The sequence below is a fragment of the Anolis sagrei genome, chromosome 2 (assembly GCF_037176765.1).
Source record: "Anolis sagrei isolate rAnoSag1 chromosome 2, rAnoSag1.mat, whole genome shotgun sequence".
Taxonomy (NCBI): Eukaryota; Metazoa; Chordata; class Lepidosauria; order Squamata; family Dactyloidae; genus Anolis; species Anolis sagrei.
Window position 1 is genome coordinate 254,291,877 of NC_090022.1, and position 16,264 is coordinate 254,308,140.

Consider the following 16,264-nt stretch of genomic DNA (forward strand, 5'->3'; position numbering starts at 1 on the left):
TTGGTAACCCCATCCCCTCACCTCCACACATACAAGCCACATGCTACTGTTGAAATCCAGATTCTTTTCTACCACTATTGTGATAGGGTTGCTAAGAAGTCTCAACTTTTTGATTTTTTTAGTTCATTAGCTTGTCTTTTTCCTCTCTGGAGGCTTATGGCCGTGAAGACTTTCTTCAGCAATTATCTACGCTGTGGATGAAGATTCCATATTCAGACAAACATGCATATTGTCTTCTTCTCTACCTGGGCGAGGACCATGCAGTTGACTCATTCTTGTTTGCCAGATGTTTACACAGCAAGCAAAGTATAACAGAACTTCCCATCCTAAGGATCTTCCATAGGAAGTGGTCCTCCAAACTGTAGTACTTGCAGCCCAGAAGTAATCTACTTCATATAGCTTCAGTGGTACCTGTTCATGTCTGTCTTTGGCTGAGGAGTGGGAGTGTTCAGTGCAGCTGACTCCTTTTCAAGCCTGCTTATATAATAAATTGGTGTTATTGGTTCTAACATCAAAGGAGGATCCTAAACTGTCTTCCAAGGGTAAAAATATAGAAATGTTCCTGTTACACTTGGCAACAATTGCAAAAAAAACAATATAGAGATGTTCCCGTTACACTTGGCAACAACTGGGCTGGTAGCACAACTGGTTAATCAGCTACAATAAATGACTGCCGACCAAAAGGTGGCAAGTTCAAAGCCCGAGTCGGGGTTGAGTGCCCGACTGTTAATAGTTGTTAAAAAAATAGCTGTTAAAAAAAAAAAGAAATTGCCCAGCTCACTGTCAACCTAAGCAGTTCGAAAACAGCTGTGAGCTGTGAGTAGAAAAATTAGGGACCGCTTAAGCGGGGAGGCTAATTTATTTATTTATTTATTTATTTACTTTACTTTACTTGTATACCGCAGTTTCTCAGCCCAACAGGCGACTCAACGCGGTTTACAACAAGGATAAAAACAATCAACGATATACAATTTAAAACCCTAAGAGCATAATATACAGTATTAACACAACAATAACAACACAATGCATCTCATAACTAGAGTCGTGATCCAATTCGTCGTCCATATTTCCATTCCTGTAATCATCACATTCATTGCACTGATTAACCGAATGCCCGTTCAAACATCCAAGTTTTTAATCTTCTTCGGAACACCATTAGCGTGGGTGCTGATCTTACCTCCATGGGAAGGGCGTTCCACAGCCGAGGGGCCACCACAGAAAAGGCCCTGTCTCTCGTCCCCGCCAGCCGCACCTGTGAAGCAGGCAGGATAGAGAGCAGGGCCTCCCCAGAAGATCTTAGGGTCCTGGCGGGCTGATAGGCAGAGATACGTTCGGATAGGTAGCTTGGGCCAGAACCGTTTATGACACCATAAAAATGCTGGAGAAGCAAGGAAGAAATACTACAATCAAAAAGGCTCGGCATCATAATGGACGAAGCAACAGCTCCCCCTGTGGCCAAATCGAGCAACCTCCAGTACCCAGTGGAAGAATTACTGAATGTCTGTATGTCTTGTATGTCAAAACGGCATTGAATGTTTGCCGTGTATGTGTGTATTGTGATCCGCCCTGAGTCCCCATCAGGGTGAGAAGGGTAGAATATAAATACTGTACATAAATTAAAAGAAAAAAGAAAGAAACATCCAGCTCCTTAGCTTTGGCAAAGTTTAAGAAGTAGAAAGGGATTAAGGACCAGCCTCCAGCCTCTTACCCAGCCTTAGACCAGGCCTCAGCCCATCCTGTAGTGCCGTCAACTGAGCCCAAAGGGCCTCCGAGGCGGCGAACAGAAGACTGTGAAGAGGGCGAGGCCGCTGCTGAGTGGGCGGAGTGTCCCCACTAAGCATCGGCCTCGTTCTCTTCACCGGGTCTGCTGTTCACTGCCTCAGAGGCCCCTTGGGCAAGTTGATGGCCTCCAAGGCAGCGAGCAGCAGACTCAGCGAAGAGGACAAGGCTGCGGAGGACAAGGTGGGCGGAGACAAGCCCCAGAGTAAGGTCTAGCACCTGGCTCCCCCTCCCCCTCACGGCTCCCCCCCCCCCGCTTATTGCGGACCCGCGAAACAGCAAGTCCGCAATAAGCGAACTGCGATATAGCGAGGAAACACTGTACTGTGTTGTTCGTAGCCACTTGAATGGTCCTGTGTTGAAACAGTTTCGGAAATATGTGAAGGACAGAGCATCCTTACTTTGCAGATTTTCACTTATCCCAGGTAGTCCCGGAACGGATCACCCACTATAAGTGAGGGAATACTGTATGATCCTTCTACCTCAAGCAAGAAGATACAAATTCTTGCTCCTTGCTTCAGCTTATCCTTCAGAAGTGACATTGTTTTTCTGTTGATTTAGTGATTTTTAAGTGAAATTTAGTGATTTAGAAGAAACATCTTCTACTGTACTCAGTTAAAAGATATAGTGCAGCTAGTCCAACTTTTTCTTTAAAAGATATTCGAAAGGGAAGTGGAAAAACATGGGGGTGTACAGATTGACAAACATCTGGGCTGCCATGATTGAGGCAATGTTATTGCACAATAAAAGCCTTTATTAACTTTACCTTATGGTATTATAGGCTGTTACTGCTAGGATGTAGATTGAGAATCTATGCCTAAAATACAGAAAAATACTGCATCCCAAATATTTTGTCAGAGAACTCCATCCTATTTTGAGTCTGATAAGTGTTCTTTTAGTGAATTTAAACTTTAGAAATTTTAGAAGTTAGAACTTTCTAAAATAGAATAATGGTTTATGAACTCAAATATAAGTGCAGTATTTTACACTGTGAACTCTGGATTGTTGTTTCTCTATTGATTTTGTGAAAGATGTGTAGACTTAAGGTGATTGGTTCCTACAGCACACATGTTGAAGGTATTGTGCAGTTATTCCAATTCTTTCCCTTGACAGATATTTTCTGGTTTCAAAAACCTTATCTGGGCAAATTTTTACATCTCTAATTTAGGATTACAGGTAGAAAGCATATTGATTTAAATCTGTTCTCAGCTGCTTTGAAAGTGTAGTGCTCATTGTTTCCAGTGACAAAATTAATACTGTAGTTTAAATATCATTTTTTCATTGAATATATCTACCTTGTGTTATAACTTATTATTTTAGAGTTGGCAGAAGACACGGTTTTAATGTATTAAACACTATGATAACTGATAAAACAAATCTTCTACTTTCATATCTTCCGCCTGCATTTGAGAATATGTAGTTTGTACAGGCATAAGGCAGGCTATGTATAAAAGTAGTTAATTGTGTTTAAATCTTCTGTATTACCTAAATTCTCTGATGCAATGTTCTATCAGTAGTTATATTAATTTTATCTATATCAAATGAATATAATGCTTAATACAGATTTTATTGCTTTTGTAATTTACTGTTATGTTAAAATTCCACATTCAGCTGTTAATTAAAACCTGAAATGCAAATATGCGTCTTAAAGACTTTGTGAAATGTAGACGTAGTGCCATCTCAACCATCTTAGTGAAAGGATAACAAACACACTAGCCAGTTACATTTCTAAATGTTTTCATGGGTTTTTCACACAGTTCAATAGTTTCACTGATCTACTGTTTCTAACAAAAATCTGCCATGCTTTGTGAACTTCACTTTCTAATCTCATACAGCAACCCTTTCTTTATATTCTTCCTGCTCTCCCTGGTCCCAGAACAGTAGGGTTGCCTTGACAAATCTATTCAAAAGCCATTCCTCCGCCTTTATTGGTGGGGATTGGAGCCTTTGAAATTTTCTTCTCACTGCAACACAGCTGACATCTTCTTCCAGACAGAATGAATTAAGGAACTACAATAAGACACTTGATCTACCAGTCAAGGATCTTTCCACAGTGAGGAAAGATTCTGTGGTGTCCAACTAGGGCAGCAAGCATTTAAAAATATACAATTCATCCTTGTTTGCCAGAAGAACATTCCCATATAGAAACAATGAGTAAAAGCATTCTTAAGTAAAATGATTAATTTAAAGTAATTGATTTAAAACATCTTAAGATAAATAATTGAAATAAAACAAATGTCCCCATTTTCTATATTCATGTATTTGAAGTGTATGTGTTGAAAAGGTGATTCTTTCCACTCCCTCCATTTCTGAATATAATTCTCGAGTTTTTGAAGTTTAATAGTTCATCTTCATTTTTTAACAAAATGCTATATCCATTATTTTATTCTACAACATGTTTATGAATGAAATATTTAGTAAAAAAACATAGATTTAGAATAATGCCTAAAATGCTTAATATATACATTCTAAATTTTTAAAAAGGCATATTGGACATAATTAGAATCTTGACAGATTAGAGAGATGGGCCAAAACTAACAAAATGAAGTTCAACAGGGACAAATGCAAGATACTCCACTTAGGCAGAAAAAATGAAATGCAGAGATACAGAATGGGGGACGTGTGGCTCAAGAGCAGTATGTGTGAAAAACATCTTGGGGTCCTTGTGGACAGCAAGTTAAACATTAGCCAACCATGTGAGGTGGCAGCAAAAAAAGCCAATGGGATTTTGGCCTGCATCAATAGGAGTATGGTGTCTAGGTCCAGGGAAGTCATGCTACCCCTCTATTCTGCCTTGGTTAGACCACACCTGGAATATTGTATCCAATTTTGGGCACCACAATTGAAGATAGATATTGACAAGCTGGAAAGTGTCCAGAGGAGGGTGACTAAAATGATCAGGGGTCTGGAGAACAAGCCCTATGAGGAGTGGCTTAAGGAGCTGGGCATGTTTAGCCTGAAGAAGAGATGGCTGAGAGGAGACATGATAGCCATGTATAAATATGTGAGAGGAAGTCACAGGGAGGAGGGAGCAAGCTTTTTTTCTGTTGCCCTGGAGACTAGGACGCGGAACAATGGCTTCAAACTACAAGAAAGGAGATTCCATCTGAACATTAGGAAGAACTTCTTGACTGTGAGAACTGTTCAGCAGTGGAACTCTCTGCCCTGGAGTGTGGTGGAGGCTCTTTTTTGGAAGCTTTTAAACAGAGGCTCAATGACCATCTGTCAGGGGTGCTTTGAATGCAATGTTCCTGCTTCTTGGCAGGGGGTTGGACTGGATGGCCCATGAGATCTCTTCCAACTCTATGATTCTATGATTTAGCTGTAGATTGTTGGACAGTAAAAAAAAAATAACCATTTTGCTTACAGATAGGATGCTACTGCTACGCCTTTAAAATATATCAGGATAAAAACTTGTATTTTTCTTTATCTGCAGCTTTGCAACCATTCTCCTAACTGTCCTATATAATCATGTATAGAATTTTTTTAATCAAAAAAAGCATCCCAAAAAACCTGGGTTGACTTACCAATGGATCCATGTGAGTAAATGCCTTAACTCTTATTTTAAAAGGAACCATTCCCTTCTCTAAGGAGAATGTCAAAAGGCAAGAACTCAGTCCATCCCAGAAGAACCTAAAAGAAGGAAATGGTGGGTGGTGTTATGTAGGGGTGGTATCGGTGGCATTGGTGCTTTCCCTTCTCCACCGAATGACGCTCAATTTATCAATGAGTTATATCAAAATCCATAATTTTGTTCCGCAAACTTGCCTTTTACTTATACATAGGTATATACGATATATATTGAACCATCACTCCTAGAAAACTGCAATTAATATATACTACTAGTTTGCACTAATTCATAAGGAAAATATTTTAGAGTATGTGTTGTGTCAATTTAATCCAAAACCTGCAATTTCTTGTAATCTCTTGTACTTGCTAGATATATTTTGTGCGCTACATCCATTTCAAGAAAGTGTTGGGACATAACACTATGATAATCTAACCTCAGTGACTGGAGGTTTGGGGAATTTTTCAATGATATATATAATAATTTATTACTTGGTTTATATATGGGAGGTATTGTGTGCAATCTGCTTACTTGGGTCATGATGTTTCTGCTGGATGTTTATCTTTGCTGTTTTAGCCTTGCATGCCACTTTGAGCCTCACTCATAAGAGAAAAATGGGATATAAATAAATAAATAAATAATCTACTTCAATTATTATTTTTGTCATATGAAAGAATAAGTAAGTACATAATTAGGGTTTACAGAAGGAACTAGTATCATTGTTTCAGTCTCAGCATCAAAACATTGACTTGAAGCCCAGTAACTATGTACCAAGCATCCATAGAGTCTTCTTCTCATCATCCTCATTTCTCCAAATAGATGAAAAACCTGACATGTTTTGCAGGGAAGTTATCTTTCCAATAACCATGAATGAATGAATGAAAACTTTATTTTTTCTTCGTGGTCTCCGTGAATCCACACATATGGAGTTCTGCGCCTGCGCAGGCTCCAACGGAAAACATCCCAAGTTTAAAAGTTTCAAAGTTTTGGCGGTAACTCCGCCCAGCCGCCCCGCAGGGCATAAAAGGCGCCCCTGCGCACACTCCCGGTAGTTCCTGTTTTTCCGCCACTCGCCCTCTGGGGAGGCAAACATTCAATGCCATTTGACAATACAAAATAACATAAGTCAAAAGGTAAGCCCAATTTACATCTACACAAGATAATTAAACACAGACCAACAAATTAACATTATGACAATTTCACAATTAAATTTCCATCTATGCTACACATCAGGGATAGAGTTCATATATAAATGCAGTGATGCTGATGGGTGCTGTTTACTTTGGTATGAGCTCATACTTACGCATGCCATTGCCTACAGATGAGTCTTTCTACTATAACAACAGAAATTGTGCATGTTTTTTATTCAGATTTGTTTTTCTTCAATAACAGAACTGTTGTAATTGGGTGTCAAGTTCAGAACCTTTGGATACTTCAGTAGAATCCATGTTACCAGACTGCCCACGAGTCTCTGCAGGTATGGAAACACTAGTTTTGACATCAGCCATTCTTTTGAAATATGATTATTAATGTCTTTTCACCACTAAAGGAATTAATTTTCCTCCATGATACTTTAAAGCTGTTATTAAAGTTTTCTGTTCCTTTTCTGGCTGTGTGTTTATGCTTCATATAAGACATACTCTGAATTCCATTCCAATAGTTAAGAGTATATGTATCTTCTCATATATGCCTCTGCACCATCTCTCTTTATTTGAATACTAGATGTTAAAAGGCAATAGGAGAACTTCATGTTTCTCTTGCCTGGCTTGTAAGCATCCCCAAAGGCATGCTTCAACTACACAGAAACATTATTCATCTAATGTATAAAATGAATCACCAAGGTGGGAGCTGAGCCTTTAAGTATGGAATCACTTCTTTAATCTCTTATTTGCAACTGTAAAATAACATTCATTTTACAAAAGGCAAACCAGTTGATTTCTCCTTCCATTCACCTTCAAATCAATTTAATTTGTCAGCTGACAGACTGGAGGAAAAAAGGTTAAGAACAGATGAAAGCTTTCTTCCAATATCTGTCATATGGAAGATGGGGCAGACTTATTGCTGTGGGGGGCCTTATTAGAGCTACAGGTACAAAATTTCAAGGAAACAGATTTCAGATGGACATTTGAAGAAATTGCCTCATATTAAGAGATTTTTTTCGGAAGTGGAACAGACTGTCTCAGAAGAAGCTCAATTGTGCTTTGCTGAAGGTTTTTAACTATATAGCATGTAGCCAACAGCCAAGAATGGTTTATTTCCATCCCACATTGGAGATTCTGCACTGTGATGAGAGTATGGAGCTAAACGATCTCCTAGATTCTTTTTAACCCCAGAAGTATCACTCTGGCTTATCTTCCCCAATTATTACCAACTGAAATCCCACTATCCTGCAGTAATGAAATGTTCCGATTTCTGTAATACATCTTGTGTGCCTTCTGTGAAGGAAAACCCCTTCTCTTTTCTGTTATTCCTTACTTTGTTGGATCCTGCTTAGAGATGGGAGTGTTAGGCAGAAAGAAGACCTACCATTAGCCATGTACCATTAGCCCCCTCAGTCTTGACATAATGAAGCCTCATTTTGCACTCTTATATAGGGCAAGATCGAGAGACATACATTACTTGCTTTTTCTCTTAACAAAACATATGCTTGCAGCTCAAACAGATATTTAAAATATTGTAAAATATATTCTTTAACTCTTAGATAGTCATATAAATTTATTTCAAGATGCACCCCTTCAAAAGTATTCAATATCAGTTCATTATGCAGTTAGATGGTAAACTTAAACAGAAAAAGAAGATGAGAAAAGGATTCTTATGATTGATCCCACTACAAACAATCTGTGTTAATAAATATTTTGGAATTTACCTTGCTGAATATATAAAGTATATTTTAGTCTCATCTTCATATCTGCAGCTACATATTCACTCTATAACTGAAATCAAGTTTGTGGTCCTTTTGAATCGGGTAAAAAATTGCTTCCAAAGTAGAATGTTCCCTGATTTACCCGAATTCACCTTTGACATACAAAAGCTTATCTTAGTACTGCTATCTTGAGATTTTTACTCTGGGAACAGAACAGAGCCCAGCACCTCTTTTCATTTGCTAAAGATATATTATATGAGAATTAGCTCAGTTTATTTGAGAGAAATAAGATTTGTTTAACACCTTATCAAGAAATATACCACTTGTCCCTAAGAACTAAACCTGACTATTTAGATTATATTGGTGTTGACTGTTGGACACTGTTAGACACCACAGGGATCGTAGGAGCACTGTAAGATATGTTGTGTTTCTTCTGACCAAAGATATAATAATACAGACTGAAGTGGCTCCATCTCAATAGTATAAGAAGAGGGAGTACCAAAAGTGGAATGGGATCTAATGCAAGGTAGTAGTAAGGGTTAACTCTCACTTCATTAATGAAGTGTAAATTGCTAAGGATTAGGGGACAATTACTCCTGAGCAGCTGGGTTCACACTTCATCTGAAGGTGGATTAGTGGACTGGTAAACTGCAAGTGTGAATTAGCTTTATGTCTCTTGAGCTGCAAGAAATCATTATTACTATGGCAAGGAGAAGAAGTGCCTTAGGAATGCCAGGTGGAGTTTCTGCAGCTTCCTCCCTTTCATACCTTTCTTGAAAATCTGCATACATTTCATACCTTGTTCTAGGAAGGAAAGAGTACATTTGCAACTTCTGTGAAAGTGATGGTGTGAATCTTAGCATTGCTTCTAGCTAAGCCAGTGTTATCAGCTAATCTGATTTTAGAGAAGTCAAAACATATACTAGTGATTCTTCTTTATTTCCTAGAGGGAGAGACTACTTGCTTATAATGCACATTTATGGTGGTAGCTATGAACAAACTGAATTGTTAGTTTTCCCTTCCTCTTCTTATCCTTCTTAATCCTTTTTCCTGTTTGTAAAAGTCCTTTCAGGGATCTGTCATGGTATTTTGCTTTGCTTTTTAATATTGCACAGTGTATCACAGTTTTATGCATTTTAGGAAATTATAATACCAACATGTGTAAATTTTACATTTTCTTTAAGAGAAGCTTTCCCTTTTTATATAAATGTGTTTATAAAACACAGCACTATTGAAAAAAATATTTTCATGTCTACCTTTTAATTTGTATCTCAAAAACATTTTGTTTTTGTTAAAAACTGGGTAAGCAAAAATATTTCTTTCCTAGAGTAAAACTTTTATAAGTTATGTACAGGTCTAGGCTTTGTTAAATGTGTGGGAGTCCAGAAAGCCAAAGAAGCAGAAGAACAGTTCAGAATAGTTGCCTGCTTTTATTCCCGTTCCTCTTTTTCCCTTCAAGTATCAGATCAGCTCTGTATGAAGCTTCTGAGAGGAGCCCCTCACAGCACCACGTTTTCATTAGGCAGGAAGAAAGTAGGCATGGACTGAATCCAAACACTCCTTCCTCATGTCCCCATTCCGTCTGACAGTGAGCCAGTGCTTTGAGGACTTCACAGAGTTAGTGTAATCCTATGAAAATCTGCCCAGGAGAAAGTCATACTGAATTTAATCGTACTTTTCCCCTTTAGGAGTATATGGAATTGTAGCCCTCTTCTGTTTGGGGGAATTCTAACACTGCTCCTACCACATTTGTATATACACACTTACACGCACACTCTTTCAATTGTGCTGAAAAAAGTTGATAAAGTAGATTTGTTCCACAGCAGTTTGTGACTATAATAGATTTACATCTTTAAAAATGTTTTCAGATATTTTGAGGGAAATGAAATTACTGTTCTAGAGAAAGAAGTATCTGCTGTAAGTCGAGTTCCAAATATTTAGCCAACTTAGTCCTTGAGGAAGAAGATACCTGGTAGGTTCTTTAAAGTGTTCATTTTATTTTGTGGGTGTGATCTTCTTTGTTAGTATGAACTAATGAAGGTTATTCTGACCCAATTAATGTTGCCAGGTTTTCAGTGAGGGATAGTTGAAATCCATACAGGCAAGATTAACAATCAGGATGTAGTTATTAGAAGTTTGTATTCTACCTATATTTCAAATGAAATTATTGACTTCAATTAATCTGTCCATTCATTTCTCTGTAACAGGTTTTGTGGCCCTCAAATATGGGACTTCCTTTATAATAAGTGACATTGATGTCAGGCTGACTACACAGTAATTCTTTGGGTCTTCCTTTTTTTTCCTTTTTGAAAATAGGGACAACATTTGCTGGGATTTCTCCTGTTATCCAAAAATTCTCAAAGATTGTCAGTAATTCTGAAATCACTTCTGCTAGTTCCTTCGATACTCTTGGATATAGTTCATCTGGCCCTGGAGACTTGAATTCGATTAGAGTGACTAGGCATTCCTGGACTACCTCTTTACCTACTTTGGGTTGCATTTCCCCTATTTCTTCATCCACTCCATATTGCTCAGGTTGAAAACTGATTTCTGTTTGTGAGAATGCTGAGGCAAAAAAGGTGTTAAGTAGTTCTGCCTTTTTCCCTGTCAGCATTCCACCATCCTCTCCACGCAGAGGTCCTACTGTTTCCTTTTTCTTTCTTTTTCTACTGACATAACCAAATATCCTCCTTTTATTGTTTTTACTCTTTCTGGCAATCCTGAACCCATTTTGTGCTTTAGCCTTATGAACCTTTTCCCTACATATGTTGGTTATTCGTTTGAATTCCTCTTTGGTGATCCCCCCCCCCCCTTTTCCATTTCTTGTGCATGTCTCTTTTAAATCTTAGCACAGTTAAAAGTTCTTTGAACATCCATTCTGGTTTCTTTACACTTCTGTATTTTTTTCCTTATTGGCACTGTTTGCAATTATGCCTTTAGTATCTCATTTTTAAGAAACTCGCATCCATCATTAACTCCCTTCTCTTTTAATATTCCTGTCTATGGAATCATGCTCAGTGTTTCCTTAAATTTCCTGATGTCGGCTCGCCTAAAGTCTAGAATGCATGTTGACTTCTCATAGTTTCCCCTTTCCTTTGTATCACAAACTTCAGGAGCACATGGTCACTTCCACCTAAAGATTTCACCTCTTCCACTCCATTGACTAGATCCCCAGTGTTGATTAGGATCAGATCCAGAATAGCTGATCTCCTTGTTGTCTCTTCTGCCTTCTAGACAATAAAATTGTCTGCAAGGCAAGTGAGGAATTTGTTAGACTTTGTACTCTTGACTGGATTTTTTCTCCAGGGAGGCAGCTTGCTTCTCAAGACATTCTGTCAAGTTTGCAAATCACCACTTCTGTTCCTGTCAGGAGGGAGTCACCTACTACCAACACCTGTTTCCTTTGAGGACTGACAGGGTCTCTTTCCTCTAAGGCAGTGGTTCTCAACCTGGGGTCCCCAGATGTTTTTGGCCTACAACTCCCAGAAAGCCCAGCCAGTTTACCAGCTGTTAGGATTTCTGGGAGTTGAAGGCCAAAAACATCTGGGGACCCCAGGTTGAGAACCACTGCTCTAAGGTGCTCTGTAGGTCTCCTGAAAACTGACCCTGTTGCTGTTCTTCCTCTTCATTTTGAACTGGATTGTGTAGCTCTAAACTGGTCTCCTTCTCATAGACATCCCCCATGCTTTCATCAAGGACAACCGAGTCAGATATGTCAATTTTTAAGAATAAAACACAACACATACAAATATATGAGCATGTTTTGTTTTAAGTCCCCAGTACAATTATGACTGGCATTCACTTGAATAAAAACAGATATCTCTTCATCTGTGAAGAAATTGTGCAGAAATAAAAAAAGAACTGCAACCAATAACAACAACAATAATAATTTAATCAGCCTCTCCTTGTGGCTCAAAGCAGGTTACAACATAGCTAAAAACACACAAAATACATAAAATTACAAAATACATAAAATTACTAAAATTACAAAATAAAACTTTGATTTTTTTTCATTTTCATAACACAACTTCATAATTTCTTCTTGTGATTAAAGCAGCTTAAAATACCTAGCTGAACTAAAGTACTTCTGCAAAAAAATAACAAAGGCACAATTATCAGTTGTAAAAGATTAGTTCAAATATGTGAACTAATGTAAACCTATGCAGTGATGCATTGCCAAATCTACAGGCAGCTTAAAACAACAGTTTTAAGAGGTTTAAACTGCCACATTAATTTGGCTTAATACTCTGTATATGTCTTTTTGACTATATGATCTGGCACATTTCCTGGTTTAGAAAATGCGTTTGTACCCTGTGAACCGTATCATCTGAAATTTGAACTTGACTCAGGAAAACTATGAGCAATAGTACTGAAATTTACCACCATTTTTACTTAAGGCTAGAGATAGATTGGGGTGACACATGTTTTAGCTTTCCAAAAACATTACTTTTTAAATGAATCATGTATGCAAACTGAAATTTGCAACATCTAACAGTGGCTAAATTATTAATCCTTACTTTTGAGACTACAAACACACCATATAGCCATAATGGCACACTCACTTTCATGGCAGGGAGTTGAACTAGATGGCCCACGTGGCCTCTTCCAACTCTATGATTCTATGTACGCTGCTGTATGTATATCTACATGTAGATAGAGATAGGCCAAAGCAGATATAAAGGTACATAGAACAAAAAACAAAACAAAACAATGATTGTTGAGTAATCATTTTTCGTATATATTGTCAGCTGCTAGAATAATTTGAAAACATTTTGTTGCTTGAGCCAAAATATACAATATCACCCCTTCCTATTACATGTATAAAAACCAACATAAAATTTAATTAACAGGATTGGTGCTACTTTTTATATTATCAATGGAAAGTATTGACATTCCTGATAATGAGTAAAATTGTGAAGTTTTCTTATAATAGATTTGCAGTGTGAGCCACTTAATAATTTATTTGGAACCATACCTATTACAGTTTGGGTTCTTTGTTTAGGACCAAAAAAATCATTTTATAATTTCAAAAGTAGTAAATTTTAAAAGTAAAAGTATAATATTATACCAAAGTCTAACACCTAGCCTGAAGATAATTTATATAACATTTCAATACATTTGTGCATGAAACAAAGTCTGTGTACACGGAACCATCAGAAAGCAAAGGTGTCACTATCTCAGCCACCCAGATGGAAGATTTTGGATTTTGGAATATCACACTAGAGCAGTGGTTCCCAACCTTTTTTTGACCAGGAACCACTTTTAACAGGGACCACTTTGACATTAGTACCAAAAGGTTACGAATCAGTTTTTGGTCAATTTAGATTCAGTTTGGGGTCCTGATTCAGAAAATTGCTTTTCTGATACAGAACATCTACCATGATCAGCGACAGGAAAGGAGTGGCAGGTGGTGCAAAAGGAGCACAAATAAAATAAAATAAAATAAAGAGGAAGGAACCTCATGGACCTGATTTTCATCCTCGTGGCCCATTGAGGGTCCACTGCCCACAGGTTAAGAACCACTGCACTATAGCATGGATCCAGTTTCTGTCTCCTGCAGAATTCTGGGTCTTGTAGTTTAGGGAGGGGCCTTTAAACTGTTCAGCCAGACAGTCCATGGCCTCACTAAACTACAAACCCCAGAATTCTGTGGATCCATGCTCTAGTGTGATGAGGCTGTTAAGAGATATTTATCCTGTATGGATTTTATCTCAACACAGTTTTGCTCAGATCTGCCTTTTAAACTAACATTCTGTGCCTGTACTAAAGAAATATATCCAAGAAAGCACAACTTCCTGACTGTGAGATCCGTTCAGCCGTGGAACTCTCTGCCCCAGAGCATGGTGGAGACTCCTTCTTCGGAAGCTTTTAAACAGAGGCTGGATGGCCGTCTGTCGGGGGTGCTTTGAATGCAATTTTCCTGCTTCTTAGCAGGGGGTTGGACTGGATGGCCCATGAACTCCCTTCCAACTCTATGATTCTATGAATTTAGTTCATGAGGATGCCTTATTCATTTGCTTTATGTAGATTTCTATTGAGTAGTCAGAAGTGAATACTAGAACAAGTAGACACTATGGAGAATATGATACCTCACAGTATATCACTGTCTACTATATAACCAAAGCTTGCATCTAATGTTGTGCTAGCAGACACACACCCCTTCTGATCCTAATAACTATTTATGCTGCCTAAAAAAGGTACATAGAATATCACTTATGGGTATGCCAACACAAGCATCATGTTATTTCCCAGGAATTATGTGATTGTATCAGCAGTTTTAGTGGAGCTAAGTGATTATACCTTAAAACTGAAGGTGCATGCATACAGCAAGAGTACTAACAACTTCTTTTCTTATATATTGGAGTTCTAAAAAATCTGGCTATGTAAAGAACCATATAATTATTTTTTAGGGCTAATGGAATTTGAACTTAATAATGGCATGTACATCATGATTATTCCCTTTAAAGCTAATGTTTCAGAAGGAATTTTGGATATGACATCTCGTGCTCAAAGAATTTTTTAAAATAACAAATCCTGCTAGGCCCATGCATTCTCTTGGATCTTACCAAGAATATCTAGAATGTATTATATTGCAACATTCTGAGATTATTGTGGTTGTTTGATTGCCACTTTTCTATTTGTTCGTTTAAAAGTCTAGACATTTTAAATGATTATTTGGTGTAGTTATTCATCCAAAGGAGTGGGGGGTTAGATGGCAATGGAAATGATTGCTTGCATTCAAGCTGTGTGTGGAGTAGTTTGGGTGTGATTCCTTTTGTCCCTGAAGCCATCTGACCCATATCCCAAGATTTTCTTGCATGGAGGCTTCCTCTCAGGAGAGGCTTTTCAGGTGCCACAATCATGGAAAAGATAATATGTTGAAGAGATATTTTATAAAATCCAAGGAGAGGGAAATATGTAAGTTGGTCTTTAAGGTACTGGGGATCCCATCTGATCTTGGAAGCTAAACAGAGTCAGTAACTAGATGGGAGACCACCAGGTGATGTATTCCACCTATGAGCATTCCTAGTCTAAGAACAGCCTTTGAAATCCACAGGGTCTCCATAAATCAACAGGTTACGTGATGGAACTATTAAATGGGTGCTTCTTTTAACCAAATTTTGATTATTTTTGGTATTAAATTGCAGTTATCTTGTATTTAGTATGAAGTTTTGCACTCCCAACTACTATTTGCCCCCAAATTCCAATCTTTTACATTAGGGCCATGTATTTGATTTATGGACTTCACAACACTATTGATATCTTTCCCATTGCTGTCTATAGATGTTTGTAAAATCTAGTGTAAGTTAGGAGTAAGTGCTTCTGATGTGCACACTGCAGTTTGACTGAAGCAGTTGCCATTTTTCTGATATTTTTTCACTGAATCGCTTTAGAAAAAAATGGTCTGGCACCAGGATACTATTAGGCTGTAATTAGTGTAACTAACAACTAATATGAAAGAGCGGAATAGAGGTCACCATAAGACTTCAAAGGTCTTAACAGATTAAGGTTGGAGGGCAATCTGTCTCCTTGCTTAATCTGTTGCCATATCTGGTGAGATTTGTTGAAATCTTCAGCGACCTCTAACCTTGAGGTGTTGCTCTCTCATAATTTACTGGTCACATGCCATGTTCTTTATTCCCGTCGGTTTAGATGAGCATAGGATTTTATGAATGGCAGCTTCATTTCAGAGTTCATGTACAAATGTGCACAGATTATCAGCCCTTCACTGCAGATGAAAGATTGTGGTTCAACTGCTTTAACATTTTTGTTCTGCCAGAGCTGGACTGTGCAGCTTTATTTGTGTATAATATTTAAAGTTAAGCACAAAAGAAGCTGCAAAGTCATATTTAGGATGTAGAATTGTGTTATTTTACAGACATTTCCAACAGCTCCATATGCTAAATTTGATTTTCTGTTGAATTAATTTAAGATATTTTCTGTTTCTCATATTTCTATGATGGATTTTTCTATCATATCTTACCTTTATCTTAGTATAAGGCTTGGTACCTTGTGAATTTGCACTGTATGTTGCCTTTTACTGAGAGTAGGAA

At 37.8% G+C, this 16,264-nt stretch overlaps 1 protein-coding gene across 8 annotated transcripts in view; it reads left to right on the top strand.

Moving 5' to 3' along the window:
• ARB2A (ARB2 cotranscriptional regulator A) overlaps positions 1–16,264 on the top strand; it is a 237,773-nt gene that overhangs the window by 147,747 nt on the left and 73,762 nt on the right. For 7 of the 8 annotated variants that reach the window (XR_010909335.1, XM_060761780.2, XM_060761784.2 and 4 more), the window contains one exon: positions 6,740–6,824. The exons of the other annotated variant lie outside the window; for it this stretch is intronic. Coding sequence is in view for 6 of the 7 variants with exons in the window: in XM_060761780.2 (XP_060617763.2) it covers positions 6,740–6,824 (85 nt within the window). In the remaining variant the exon portion in view is untranslated. The remainder of the gene's footprint in view (positions 1–6,739; positions 6,825–16,264) is intronic. 8 annotated transcript variants of the gene reach the window in all.